The following is a 16,320-nucleotide window of genomic DNA, read 5'->3' on the forward strand; positions in this document are numbered from 1 at the left end:
GGTAAATGCGTCCAACTAGTCTAAAAAATTGTTCAATAAAGTTCGTTCCGTTTACACATTAAAATTACTGTAGAGTTATTATTGTCAAGCGATGCACAGCGGCATAGTGATGCATTGCAAGAGATGGCTAAACGTATCGCCAACATTATAAAAATATATTTTAGAAGAAAACCCATTCACATAAAGATTTATTACATCCATGATCAATTAATAGTTAGACCAAGCCTCTGGGATGGTCATGAGCAACCGCAGCCTCCCGAGATTTTGGCAACGTGATTTTATTTTCCTGTTTTTTCCCGTGCTATTATGCAACCTAATTAAGTTAATATTCTTGACAAAGAACATTCAAACTAAACTCGGCCAATAGACCTAAAAAGATGAGAATAACTGTAATATTAGTTTGCATAACATTAGCATACATTATTTTCTGGCTTGTGTAGCCTACTGGAGGTTATGGAATATGTTGGTAGGCTTACTCGATAAGAAAAACTGCATTCGGCTCGCTATAAGCCTACCGAATTCACCTATTGGTCACATTCAGAAAAAGTTCTCTTCACTGTTCTAGGTAACAGTTATCGTAAACCAGCTATAGGGGAAAGTCGTGCAGTACCGACCACCTTAATATTTCTGGCCGTAACTAATGTAAATCTCGGGTAAAACTGATTTTACAACAATAATATGATACCTCAAATAGTGTTTCATAAAGTACAAGATAAGATTTCTCTATAATTTTGCTTAAAGTACTAATTATTTCTAAAATAAAAAAGTCATGAATTCGGACAGTGCAAATATTGTCGTTCAGTACTGACCAGTTACTGTTCTAAAGGATAGTAAGATCCTAATGATAATATAAATTGTTTTTGTGATTTTTATTCAAACAAATAAAAGTACAGAATTCTTTGACAATAGTAAAATAGTGTACTGTTGTAATATAACCAATAATAATAACATTTATTCAAAAAAATGAATACAATACTAGGAAAACATAGGAACAAATCTTCGAAAGTTTTCAATGAATAATTGTCACAAATACCTGCCTATACAATTGTCACAAATAAAATGCAAAATATTTTCTTGATCGGCATATTTGATATGTGCTCAATCCTTATATCCAGTCTTCTTAAACAAAGTTTTATTTCTGACTATGGTTTCTTTCCCGGGATCCCGGGATCCCGTTTTCCCGGAATTCTCGCCGTTTATTTCCTACGAGAAAAATTCCGGGAAATTTTATTTTCCCGGGAAATCTCGCATTTCAATAATAATTTACCATGTAGGTTTTCTTTCTATTATTTATTATACGAAAAGTTGCATCTTGAAGACTCACCTAAAAGAGAAATTTTGAGGTTTCTTGCTGCATATTATTACCTATGTTTTACAAGTCTCTACTTGTTAGTTCATGTAATATCTATGTATTGTGTTTGCGTATCATTGAACAGCGGAGACTTGCTGAAAGTAAATATCACTCATCGACCTTTAGTTTATTTCATCTTTAGAAATAAAATAGTATTTTTTTCGTAATCATTAAAACTCCCAATGAAACGCTTTATTTTACTTTCATTTTATAATGTAGGAGAACATAAATTAATTTAGCCTAACGTGTCCGTATGGGTGAGATTGGCCCTACACTTTTAGTTACTTACTAGAAAATAAATTAAATTATTCGAATTTATGATATTCCTGTATAATCTTTTTTATTCACATAAAATTCTATTTTACTATGTCATCCCGGAATTTCCCGGGATCCCGGGAAAAAAAATTATTTTTCCCGTAATCCCGCTGGAGGCAAATTTCCCGGGAAATGAGAAACCCAATGTATGATCTTTTTTATTCATATAAAATTCTATTTTACTATGTCATCCCGGAATTTCCCGGGATTCCGGGAAAAGAAATTATTTTTCCCGTAATCCCGCTGGAGGCAAATTTCCCGGGAAATGAGAAACCCAATTTCTGACCTTGCATATTAAAAACTAGTTGTTTTTCCATCGAAAGTCCTTTGCAATTTACCTATCGTAGTCATATATTTGCCAACTCATTCCATCTATTAATGTTTTTTGGAACTGAAAATGTCGAAGCTGCCTGTCGTTGAGTCATATTGTTCACAAGAACTTCATCTATTGACATTTTCATGCCAGCTTCGGCCAATTTTACTTTATTTTTTTCACACTTCTGCTATTCTCTCTAAATTGAGAAGAAAGAAAACTTAGACCTTTCCTTAAAAATTTTTTGTTCGGTACTATACGTGGTCGATACTGGATGACTGCCACATAGTAACATTTTGGAGATTGTCCGTTGTATATAATTTTATATTGTAAAACTAATACGATTTATCTTAACCAAATATTATTATAGACAAATTTTTAAAATAAAATTATCTAATTATCCCAAAGTTGAATTAAAGCCGCAAAAATAACTTTTGACGCACTAAATAGCAACAAACATCTTTTCTGGCTCGTTGTTCCCACAATCCGAACCAAATAAAATAGTCCCCAAAATATATAGCCTATGATAATGATATTCTTTTGCGTATGTCTGTAGAATAATGCTGCTACCTAGTTCCAGTAGCGAAAAATTAGTAATGGTCGGTATTGTAAGACGGTCGGTACTGTACGACTTTCCCCTACATAATTTAAAACATATTAATATGCTTTTTAAAGAACATTTCTCACACGAAGTGCGCCAGAAAAATTTTGAACGTTTTACAGTGCGTCGCAAATCAAGAGTATGAAAATCATTGCTGTAGATAGTTAATATCTGTGACAATATGCATTGCATTTTTTTATTTTTAATCTTTCCACCCTGTAAGCATTGAAAAAAGTCTTTTTATCAAACCATCGGTTCAACCAGGTCCACAATGGAGCGGCCAGGGGGTGAAGGACGGGACGCGACGTATCTGGGACAGGTTAGTTTTCTCAGTTTCTCATGAAAACAATTCTAAACTGGTCCATCCGAATGACCGCAACCAGTTTTTCACACATGAAACTAGAACATTGAAAAACACTTATTTCTCTGTCAATCGATGACTAATGATATTAAACATTACAAACTAATTATCTTTATCAATGAGGATATTAATATGTCTGCAAGCAGTAACGTAACGAATAAGTTTGTATAATAGCCTACTATGAACTGCGTTTTCTTTAAAATGCCGTGGACAACAATAAAAATGTAATAATACTGTATATTTCATATTAAAAATTACTACGTAAATAAGAAGAAAAAAAAACATAAATGAGATAATGAACCTATTGTAATGAACCGTTAAGAATAAGCTGGTCAAATTACACTGAGTTTCTGATAAAAATACACGACTATGCTAGAACACGGACATAATATCATCGAAACAAATGATAACAGATAATGGGAATGCAATCGCTCTTACTTCTCACTTTCATTAGTTCGACTTCATCTCGGAAAAATTCGTAATATCGTGATTATTCGATTCAGATATCAAAATGCTAAAGAAATATTATTCGCACTAAAGAAAATCATTCGTTAGGCTATAGCGGAAATTCGGATAGAAGGTATGGGTATGGCTGTATATTGTAAATGCAATACAAAATGTTAATGAGAATTATATTCAGAGACAGGCAATTAATTATTAGTGTAAAATATTTTACGCTATTTTGTTTTACTGCGATCACATCTTTTAAAGTCAGTAAAGTAATAGGCTAATCTTATATTTTCAAATTAGTTTATATCTCAATAATAAGTAGTAAGATCCTAATATACTTTATATATATAAAACGAGTGTATACACAAATATTGTGACGTACTTAAGGGATCTAATTCTTACCTAACCTCCCTCCGTTTATTTTTATACTCACCCTAGGGATGGATCTACATAGGGACTAATTGGGCTTAAGTCCTGGGTCCCCAAGTATCGAGGGTCCACTTGGGACTCAGGGCTTGAATTATTATCATAAATTTTTAATACTTTTTTTTTAAATAATGACATTTATTGTATAGTAAAAAAATAGTTAATATTAATAATATAATAATAATAATGATAATTTATAGTATTATTTGTTTTATTGTAAATGGGGCCCCATTGGACTTCAATAAGCCTTAGGCCCCGAAAAACCAAGATCCGCTCTTGCTCAGCCCCATACTATCTTTCGCATAGTCTGTGAAGTGGGTTGGTCAAACATCTTAGCCAAATAATTTCTCCTTTTTCATTTTATCTTTATAATTCTATTTACATATCCATTTTGTACATTTTATATTTCTTCTCTTTTAGTTTCCCATTTCCGTTATCTCACTCGTCGAACCCAATGATTACTCTTATATTTTAAAGGTAATTCCTTTTATTTTCATTTTAGTGTTTAACTGTTTCCTAGTTATATATTACATTTGTATTTTAGATTTTACTACTCACGTTATTTTGTATGTCATTCAATTACACCGTAATATCACTTGTTAATTACTCTTCTTGTCTATAATCACTGTACGTATATTATTTTTTATAAATTACTTTGTACTTAATATTTATTAATTACGATGTACTGTACGTATTCTATTATCAAATCAGATAAAAACTGATGAGGAGCTTGAGCCGGTAATGCATATTTGACTAAACCACAAGGCAATAAAGAAACTTCTTAAACAGTGAGCATGATTAGATCCTTTAATTAAGTACATCATAATATTTGTGTATACACTCGTTTTATATATAGGCCTATATATTTTATATTTATTTATTTCAATATTGTTTATATATTTTTTAGGAGCGCTAAATAAAATATAGAGTGATTCATTCGGGACTGAACACTTATCCGGAACTTTACATCTGGTTACATATCCATATAAAACGAAAAACACGAACTGAACGATTTTTTATGCGTATTTTTTTTTTTTACGTAGCGCTCTGGGAAACTCAGAAGCGAATCCAGATGGAGAACCAAGAATTTTTCACGAGCAGTTTGTCTAGGTCTCTAGGATATATCGAGTCTTGCCCTCACTATGCAGCATCCCAGTGTGGAGCTGGCCGAAACCGCAATATGCCAGGAAAAACTTTAGTGAAATGATGTAAAGAATCAAAATGAAAAAGATCTGTACTGCATATAATGTTATTTTGAATTAACAAACTTATTTTGTTAGAACATTTATTCTGTATTTAATCATTAACCAGAATTAATAAGTAAATACGAATTACTGATTTGTTAATTGCCGATTCCTATAATATACAACACCATAAGATACATTTTTTTACAGTAAGTATATCCAGAAAAGTGTTCTCTATATTCCAAATTCTGCTTGTTAAAATGTCTTTTTTTTTTTTTTTTAATGTTTAATATTTTTAAAACGACGCATATTTTAACACTTTAGAAAGAGAAATATTTCAAATGATTTAGCAAATTTATCATTTTTTCTCTCCCGCATTCTTTTTGGGCGAATGAATTGGCCTTTTCCACACATTCTGAAAATAGTTACTAAATCTGTAAATTTAAAAAAAATTCGTCATGGTTAGAAAGGTTTTTCGAAGTGATTGAAAAGTCATGTGAAGCTCGACTAAACAAAAACTCGCAGTTCTAGTATTCTTTATAAATGATAAGAATAGCAATATCGGCTTATGAATCATGCGTAAAGTAACGATTATTTCAGCACATTGAACCCTTGATCATAACAAACTCATGAAGCAAGTGCATTGAACACAAACTAAACAATAATGATTTGATATGTATATTAGAATATATAAGGAAAAACATTTAAAGTATTGAAATAGATATATAATACATATGTTTGTGTGTATATATAAATATATACAAGAATAATTGCAAACCGCACGTAAATACTCAATTCTGTTTTTACACGCAAGATACGTTCTGGAAATATCCGTATAAAAAAAATAAAAAAATGCTGTTCATATAGAAAAATGGAAGATTAATTCCAGAGTTTAAAAACCAGTAAAAATAATACGATAAACTAATTAATATAATAGGATACGTTCAGGGGTGGATTTACGAGGTATGAGGGAGAGCTACCTCATTCTATGGGTTTTTCCCGAGTAAATCGGGTGCCTCAGGCAGTAAAAATTTTTTAAGGTATATTCTACAACATCCTATAAATATTTCTCAATCCGTTACTGTATATATTTAAACAAAATATTTTAATTTTAGTTAATAAATCAGAAAAGGAACAACTGTAATTTACTTATCAGCAAAATTTAATAACAAATATTCTTTGCACAAATTTTATTTGAATTTTATTTTTTGTTCTACTTTTTCAATTAAACATCAAAATACCTGCAGCCATTATGCAAATGGCATACAAAAACTATTCCGTATTGAAACAAAAGCGAATAGCAATACACTCCTCTATACCCAGGAACAGTATTGAAACAAATCGGAAGAAACGCAGTCATACAAACAATTAAAACTTCGAATTAAATTTTTTCTGACTGCTTTAATTGCGGGATAAAGTCGAAATGAAAGACTGATGGACGTTACACGCGTTCAAATAATAGGAAAATTTTTAAATTTGCTTGATCTTGTGTAGCCTTAAATAATATTTTTTTAAAGGCGATTTTCTAGAAAAGAAGTAAGAATATTTTTTCTTGGAATTAAAATCAAATAAAGATTTTTAAAATGACAAACTAATACGTTAAAACGCATAAAAAGGGAACTTTTTACTTGTTAAATCGAAATTATGTAAAAAAATCCATATAAAAATAAAATTGGATGTACTGTATTGTTTCCTAATTACAACAAAAGTTGGAACTTTCCTTCCTCAAAAGTTTAATATATTTTATAGAATTAAATTTTAAAAGTAAACATAAATCAAATTTACTTTTAAAATTCTCAAAAGTTTTTTATGGCAGTCCTTATCAAAAATAATAAGCGTTAGACGTTTAAATAACTATCAACTCTTTTAAAAGAAAAGAAGAAAAGAAAGAAAGAGAATGGAATAGAGAGGAAAGGAAATTACAGAAGAAGAAAGAGGAAATTTATACGGAAGAAAATAAATAAGCTAAATTTATCATAAAGAGATTCTATCCAACTTCCCTAATTATGATTATAATTAGATAATCAGAGAATGTATTAAAATAAATACAGATTCATTATTTATATAAATAATTTTAAACGAATCTTTGGGTCTGCTTTAAGTCAATAATTTCTTTATTACAATTACTAAGTTTATATAATGCAATATTTTAATACATATTTGACTTTTACCAATTCTGATTGAAATTTGTTATTACAATTACAGAAATTCTTTGTAATAAAAATAATTAATTATTTAAAAAATATCCTTTAACGAAACAACGAATACGTTTTAAAATAATATTAGTAAAGTGAAAAATGTACATTACGTAAACTACTTTTACAAACAATTGTTCACAGTGATTTTTTTGTTCATTATTAGACAATGCCATAGAAATATTTTGTATAGAAAAGAATTTCTTTTTGTTTATCATAAAAATTCATCAGTATTTGAGGTGTGATAAGGAAGAAACTGTGAAGGAATTTTAGTGTTTCTTTTAAATATTTCGAATTTTTAAGTTTATTCCTGTAAAAATTGCATTAACATAAAAATTTAATTATTTTTAGTGAAAACTTAGTCATTAGTATACTCTCAAAATATATAATATTACAGCTCAATATGTGCTAAAAATAATAATTATAATTCTATAAATTTATAACAATATCGTTGTAAAGTTTTAAAATTGACATGTATAAGTCAAATATCTATTTAGACATTGTGAGTTCAATATTCCTCAACTATGTCGGATATTGTGAAGTATTTTACATGGAATATAATGGAAATCAGAAAATTTTGATAAAAAAACAAAAAAATAATAGTTTTGATTTATTTTATTAAGCATAAATAAATTATTTAAAAATTTTTTCCTCGTGTCCTTTTCCTATGACATGTCTAAAACTAAGTAAAAAAATATTATATAGGCCTATTATATCATTAAATATAAAATTTTTTAAATCGTGTTCTGGAAAATTAAACAAAAATTAATTTTATTAATGACATAATGGTAGAGTTAAAAATTTCTTAGTTAGCATACTGTGAATTTATAAGTTCTTATATAGGGAGGTCTATTTAAAAATATTCATTCATCCGAGAAGCAAAAGTGTATTCTGACATCATAAAAGCTAGTAACAACCAATAGACAGTTTAATACGCAACCGTGACGTCAGACTTACTACCTGTGACCCGATGATAAGTCGAAAAGGAAAGACTCGTTATTTCAGTTCCTTATTCAGAAGATATACGAACAAATTGTCACCATGGTCTTTAATATTAACTGAAGTTTATACAGGTAAGAATAGTGATGATTCTAGTATTTATATACAGTATATTAAACTATTTTAAATGAGATAATAAATAAATATAACTAATAAATATTTTAAATAGATCAGTTTTTATGAATTCAATTAATCCTAAACTATTTCTTAATTAATTATAAAGCTATTAAGTTTTTAACTTTTAAGAGGTAAATTTTTGTTTAAAATACAGTACGATATTTAAAAAAAACACCTGTAATCTAAAATATATGCATCCAAAACAAGGAAATTTAATAAGGAATGAAATTAGTCTGGCATTTGAAATTTTACTTTTATTTATGATAAACGTAAACATAATATAAAAAATTCTTAATATTGTTATGTAACATATATACAGTATAAGAATTATATATAAAATATTTATTTAAAAAAATTTTTTTATATAGTATTATGTTTATGTTTATCATAAACAAAAGTAAAATTTGGTAAGCGAGACTAATTTTATTCCTTATTAAATTTCCTTGTTTTGGATGCTTATATTTAAAATTTTTATACATTAATTATATATGTCGTTTTTATATTATACATATCAATTTATGTCTTAAGGACATAAGTTTAAAAACTATATCTATAATTTAAAATATAATATTTATATGTAATATTTACTTAATTTAAAATAATATGTATAATTAAGTTATAAATCACTTTTAAATTTAACTTAATTTATCATTACATGTAACATTGCTTGATAATTTTTTAAATGTTTTTTTTTCTTTTTAAATCAAAATGCAAGCAAAACAAGAAAATAGAAATATCTCTATTTAATGTATTTTAATTCCATATCTGTTGATAATTACATTACCTAATTTAAAAATACTTTTAAAAGTTAAGAAAAATATTAATATAATAAACAGGAAAGAAAGAAAAATTTTAAGTGAAAACTTTTTAAAAATGTACTATTTAGATTTATCGATTTTACTTTTTATTGCAATATAAAAGTAAACAAAATTTCATTCAAGAAAAAAAAAATTTTATTATAATGCACTATATTTTCCTTTTCAGATAATGGAGAAAATTCCTCCTTGGAAGGAGGCTGCAACGCTCATAATTGCAGCAAGGGTAACCTTGAAAGAATTGGTGGGAGTTAGTTTAGCTAACGCTTTATCGTCCAGTAAATCTACGACAGGACAATCGAGATGCGATTATAGGTTATTAATGGTGAAAAGAAGCAATTTGAGCTCCTTTATGGCTAATGCATTTGTATTTCCTGGAGGAAAGGCAGAGATCAAGGATTATTCTCCCAAGTGGTGGGAAGTTTTTTCTCGACAAGGAATTACAAAGCAAGATATAGAGAAATTTTGTTCCAAAGTTACTGGTCCCAGACCAGATATGATAATTAAATCCTCAACTTTAAAATATTCTAATATAAAAAACACAGAAAATTATCTACCTCCCGATGTTGCTTTACGAATATCCGCTATTAGAGAAACATTTGAAGAGACTGGTATTTCTATTTTAACGAGATCTTCTATTAGAAGCGACGATGATTCCTCTTCAATTTTAGATGGTATCGATATTAAAGGATGGAGAGATAAAATACGGAAAGATCCATTAAGTTTTGTTGATTTTTGTCTAGAAACCAACGTCTGTCCAGATATTTGGACTCTTCACGAATGGTGGGATTGGTTGACCCCTACTTCGGTTGGGCACAAAAGATACGATACTATGTTTTATATATGTTGTATGGATAAACAGCCTTCAGTAGTATTAGATCAAAATGAAGTTATTACTTTTAGGGTTGGTTTTATTTGAAGAAAATAAGTAAACTTAAATCGTTATTATACATCTATATTAATGTAATGCTTTTTTTTTATTAGTGGGGAACGCCAGAAGAATTTCTGGAAGAACATTGCGTGAACGCCGCTTTTCTCGCTCCTCCACAAGTTTATGAATTATCTCGGCTAATCCATTTTAAAAATTACCAAATGCTACAGAAATTTGTTCGATATCGTTCTGTCAAAGGCGTGGAAAGATGGCTTCCAGTTTTGTGTTCATGTAAAGATGGTGCACTTTCTCTTTTACCAGGTAACGATCGTTATATATTTAATATGATAAAAGAAAATAAAAATATTATTAACAGAAACATAAATATTGTTATTAAGTCTTTGTAGGAAATTAAGAAGAAAATGAAACGGAAATGAAAAATATCTAAACGTCTAAATTGCTATTTTTATTAGGAAATTGCTTTAATTCGCATGTCTACATGAACTATTCCGTAGCTTCGCTTATACAAGGTCATTCATATATGTTCAGACGGTTCCGGGACAATTACTCTAGGGCAAAACAAATTCCATCTGGATGATCTCTGTGCAATAATCTGACCCAAATAGTACGTTAGCGAGGTCAGGTAACATCTACTTATGTCTCGACTGTAAAAATCCTGTTATCCTTGTTTAACATAACTTTATAAATTCGCAAAGGAAAAAGTTTTAGCTCTGATTTAAATTCAGTTTACATTAAACGAATACAATTTTATCAAGAATTTTCACTCTCATCCCCATTAAAATAGGTACAATGTATAATAATATCTATTTTATCATATATTAAAGATAGATTAGACCTAAACATTATTATATTAATTTCTTAATATAATAATGTACATTATAGGCTATATATCATATTAAATAAAAATCAGATTGTTTTCTCAAGTTTTATTTATTTCTTATTTTTGTGTAAGATGTTACAAATTTATTACAAGTAATAGACAGCTATTTGTTTTATTAGAGAATTAAATTAGAGAATAATGATTTTTTTATAGTATATCTCAAAAGGCAACTGAATGAAAAATTAGTTAATATACAAAATGCATGTACCGTATAATTAAATAATTTGAAAATAGATCAATATCAGTTTAAAATAGGGAGTACGGCCAATCTGGTAAGTCGCTCATTTCAGGAAGTGGTTGTTACAAAACTAGGTCAATAGTTTAGGTGTAGCCAGAACTCGATATTTTAAACTTTAGTTTAAAACGTAAACCAATTTTACACAAATACGGGCTTATCTGGTTAGCTAATATACTGATTTGCTTCTTTTTAGGAGATGACATGTATCCAAAGAAACCTGATTACATAGGTAAAGCTCCGGGTAAAGACCTCCCCAAAACAGTAGAAGAACTAAGACAAAGTTGTCAACAGTTGCACAGAATGGAGATATGTGGACCTTCCTGTACAACTTACAGTAACATTATTCCTCAATGTAGTCATCTCCAGCCTAAAACTTATCGACCATCTCAACCTATTGTGCAATCTTTTCTTTAATTATTTCTATTTGATTATTTTTAAACAACATTTTCAAACAGTTTCAGGCTAATGCTACTATTAAATATACAGTATCGTATTTTATGGCATATAAGATGAACCGGTACGTCTTATATACTATAAAATAAATATTTTCTCTAAATAAATATTTTGTGTTTTTAAGAAGTTATTTCCGTGCCTTTGGCACTATATTCTAATTTTAAAAAAGTAACAATAATAAATAATATAATAATACTTTTAATTAATTAAACAAAAACAAGTTTCTATTCAAGAGTTGAGCTAGGTAGATGTTATCTCTAGCTTATTGAAGGCCGTTTGGTAAATTTATGAATATTAACTTCATATATAATACCAAAAATTATTTTTGAATAAAAGTTGCGATTTATATGCCGTAAAATACAGTAATTAGGCTATATGTCATCCGCATATTTCAAAATCCAATTTAAATTTATGTAATTATAAAAAATTACAAATGAGCGATATCAAATATTAAGTAAAATTTTCCCGGAAACATGTCTTTTAGCATACATTACATTTATTGGGTCTGATTTTGCTGGAATATTTAAATATCAAATTATAATTAATTGTTAAAAATAAATAATACTATAAATTAAAATAAATTTTCTTATTAAAAAAAAGAAAAAAAAACACTAGTTAGTTTCTATAGTCGATATATAAATATATTTTTAATTTTATTCTAAATTTTATTGAACAGAAAAATAAAGAATCGGTCTATAGCTTATAAAATAAACAATTACAATGAAAATTAACCAGTTTTTATATTTTAAAGAAGAATATTAACGCTCCTAAAAAAGGAAATCAAATCCACTGTATTATTAGTATTTTAAGTTTAATTGTTAATTACGATATTTTTTAATCGAAATATAATACTCAGTTTTATTATTCAAATAAAATATTATATTAAAATAATTTAATTTATTTGCTTTAAAAGTAAATTGATACGAAAATAAATTACTTATATTGTAAAATAAAAGATTTAAGCAAAAAATAAAAATTAAAAGTATAATATTTAATAACATATATGTCTGTTTAATATTATAAAACTTAAATTGAAACAGCAAAAGAATGAATCCAAAGAATGAGAATAATCATTCAAAATATTTCTTTTATCTTTTAATATTTTGTTTCAGAAATGTAAAGAATGGAAGACATAATGTTTAACGTATAAAATATTAATTTGTACCATATAATATGTCTATATTTTAAGCATATTTTAATATTGAGATATTCCGTAAATTTTTTTTAAGAATGTAGAAAATTTAACACATTATATAATATAGACAAATCGAGACATGGACAAACAATACTGACAAGTAATGATCTATAGAAAGAAAAATAAAATTGCTTTGCCTGAATTCATAGTTGTTAAACCGGTAAGAGATTTTCATCATAGTTTTATTGTGATCAACAATATGAATGTCTTTATCTAGACACATTTCAAGATTGTATTAATCCTTTTCTTTCTCACATTTAAAAGCACCTAAAGATAATAATTTTTACTGTTTTTTTTTTTTTAAATCAAAATTAATCCTGTAATTGAGTTGCTTAAAATAAAGGAAGACTAGCAGCACAGTTGCTACATTGCAACTGTGCTGCTACATTGTAAAAATCTTAACAGTAAATAAGGTTACAATCAACGTGTCAAGGTCACGTCCTAAGTACAGTACTTTACATACATTTTACGCTTGAATATCATTTGTATATCCAGGAAAAATCTTTGAAAAATTACTAAACCTTCAGGCCTAAACAAAAATTTATTATTGTACTTTTAGATAACCATCTCTCTAATTTCTTTATTTTTTGTTAATTTAGTAATAATTTTAAAAAATAAAACTTCAAATTAATGGTAGTTAGAATAAAGTAATAAAACGACAATAAAATTTTTGCCATTTTATTATTTTCTAAAAAATATATAAATTGAAATTAAATTAATTATTCTATTTTTCCTTTAGCTTTTTTATTTTATAAATGTGTCTAAATAGTATAAGCAGTAAAATAAGGAAAATTTTATATACATACGACAAGTACAAACATAAGTTTGCAACAAATTTGTGTTATGTTTTCAGGACGAGCATACGTTGTACCAGCGTACGTAGCTGATCGGCGCATGTTGCTTCCGATTTGTTTACGTATGCTCTTTAATCAGTTTAAAGATAATGTGGATGTTAATTAAGATTAGTCTGTGTTAACATTGAAAAACTTGTATAAACGCTAATGAACAAATTATTATACAAAATCAACATTCACAATACGTACGCATATAAAATTTATTTTCNGCTCTTGCTCAGCCCCATACTATCTTTCGCATAGTCTGTGAAGTGGGTTGGTCAAACATCTTAGCCAAATAATTTCTCCTTTTTCATTTTATCTTTATAATTCTATTTACATATCCATTTTGTACATTTTATATTTCTTCTCTTTTAGTTTCCCATTTCCGTTATCTCACTCGTCGAACCCAATGATTACTCTTATATTTTAAAGGTAATTCCTTTTATTTTCATTTTAGTGTTTAACTGTTTCCTAGTTATATATTACATTTGTATTTTAGATTTTACTACTCACGTTATTTTGTATGTCATTCAATTACACCGTAATATCACTTGTTAATTACTCTTCTTGTCTATAATCACTGTACGTATATTATTTTTTATAAATTACTTTGTACTTAATATTTATTAATTACGATGTACTGTACGTATTCTATTATCAAATCAGATAAAAACTGATGAGGAGCTTGAGCCGGTAATGCATATTTGACTAAACCACAAGGCAATAAAGAAACTTCTTAAACAGTGAGCATGATTAGATCCTTTAATTAAGTACATCATAATATTTGTGTATACACTCGTTTTATATATAGGCCTATATATTTTATATTTATTTATTTCAATATTGTTTATATATTTTTTAGGAGCGCTAAATAAAATATAGAGTGATTCATTCGGGACTGAACACTTATCCGGAACTTTACATCTGGTTACATATCCATATAAAACGAAAAACACGAACTGAACGATTTTTTATGCGTATTTTTTTTTTTTACGTAGCGCTCTGGGAAACTCAGAAGCGAATCCAGATGGAGAACCAAGAATTTTTCACGAGCAGTTTGTCTAGGTCTCTAGGATATATCGAGTCTTGCCCTCACTATGCAGCATCCCAGTGTGGAGCTGGCCGAAACCGCAATATGCCAGGAAAAACTTTAGTGAAATGATGTAAAGAATCAAAATGAAAAAGATCTGTACTGCATATAATGTTATTTTGAATTAACAAACTTATTTTGTTAGAACATTTATTCTGTATTTAATCATTAACCAGAATTAGTAAGTAAATACGAATTACTGATTTGTTAATTGCCGATTCCTATAATATACAACACCATAAGATACATTTTTTTACAGTAAGTATATCCAGGAAAGTGTTCTCTATATTCCAAATTCTGCTTGTTAAAATGTCTTTTTTTTTTTTTTTTAATGTTTAATATTTTTAAAACGACGCATATTTTAACACTTTAGAAAGAGAAATATTTCAAATGATTTAGCAAATTTATCATTTTTTCTCTCCCGCATTCTTTTTGGGCGAATGAATTGGCCTTTTCCACACATTCTGAAAATAGTTACTAAATCTGTAAATTTAAAAAAAATTCGTCATGGTTAGAAAGGTTTTTCGAAGTGATTGAAAAGTCATGTGAAGCTCGACTAAACAAAAACTCGCAGTTCTAGTATTCTTTATAAATGATAAGAATAGCAATATCGGCTTATGAATCATGCGTAAAGTAACGATTATTTCAGCACATTGAACCCTTGATCATAACAAACTCATGAAGCAAGTGCATTGAACACAAACTAAACAATAATGATTTGATATGTATATTAGAATATATAAGGAAAAACATTTAAAGTATTGAAATAGATATATAATACATATGTATGTGTGTATATATAAATATATACAAGAATAATTGCAAACCGCACGTAAATACTCAATTCTGTTTTTACACGCAAGATACGTTCTGGAAATATCCGTATAAAAAAAATAAAAAAATGCTGTTCATATAGAAAAATGGAAGATTAATTCCAGAGTTTAAAAACCAGTAAAAATAATACGATAAACTAATTAATATAATAGGATACGTTCAGGGGTGGATTTACGAGGTATGAGGGAGAGCTACCTCATTCTATGGGTTTTTCCCGAGTAAATCGGGTGCCTCAGGCAGTAAAAATTTTTTAAGGTATATTCTACAACATCCTATAAATATTTCTCAATCCGTTACTGTATATATTTAAACAAAATATTTTAATTTTAGTTAATAAATCAGAAAAGGAACAACTGTAATTTACTTATCAGCAAAATTTAATAACAAATATTCTTTGCACAAATTTTATTTGAATTTTATTTTTTGTTCTACTTTTTCAATTAAACATCAAAATACCTGCAGCCATTATGCAAATGGCATACAAAAACTATTCCGTATTGAAACAAAAGCGAATAGCAATACACTCCTCTATACCCAGGAACAGTATTGAAACAAATCGGAAGAAACGCAGTCATACAAACAATTAAAACTTCGAATTAAATTTTTTCTGACTGCTTTAATTGCGGGATAAAGTCGAAATGAAAGACTGATGGACGTTACACGCGTTCAAATAATAGGAAAATTTTTAAATTTGCTTGATCTTGTGTAGCCTTAAATAATATTTTTTTAAAGGCGATTTTCTAGAAAAGAAGTAAGAATATTTTTTCTTGGAATT

The 16,320-nt window shown here is 27.9% G+C and overlaps 1 protein-coding gene across 1 annotated transcript; it reads left to right on the forward strand.

Moving 5' to 3' along the window:
* Positions 1-8,050: 8,050 nt before the first annotated feature.
* On the forward strand, positions 8,051-12,149 carry LOC111625613 (nucleoside diphosphate-linked moiety X motif 19-like). Its single transcript, XM_023368815.1, has 4 exons — positions 8,051-8,269; positions 9,297-10,031; positions 10,112-10,319; positions 11,331-12,149. Exons 2-4 carry the CDS (start codon positions 9,300-9,302, stop codon positions 11,549-11,551), a joined length of 1,161 nt encoding a protein of 386 aa, XP_023224583.1. The 5' UTR covers positions 8,051-8,269; positions 9,297-9,299; the 3' UTR covers positions 11,552-12,149.
* The last annotated feature ends 4,171 nt before the right edge of the window (positions 12,150-16,320 follow it).

Source organism: Centruroides sculpturatus, unplaced genomic scaffold (genome assembly GCF_000671375.1).
Source record: "Centruroides sculpturatus isolate CEXI.00-Female unplaced genomic scaffold, Cexi_2.0 scaffold385, whole genome shotgun sequence".
NCBI lineage: Eukaryota > Metazoa > Arthropoda > Arachnida > Scorpiones > Buthidae > Centruroides > Centruroides sculpturatus.

Bases quoted from the DNA above. Each gene is read 5' to 3' on its own strand.
- LOC111625613 (XM_023368815.1), top strand. From the start codon at position 9,300: ATGGAGAAAATTCCTCCTTGGAAGGAGGCTGCAACGCTCATAATTGCA. The intron at 10,032-10,111 runs GTTGGTTTTATT...TTTTTTTATTAG, and splicing joins ATGAAGTTATTACTTTTAGG to TGGGGAACGCCAGAAGAATT. The intron at 10,320-11,330 runs GTAACGATCGTT...GCTTCTTTTTAG, and splicing joins TGCACTTTCTCTTTTACCAG to GAGATGACATGTATCCAAAG.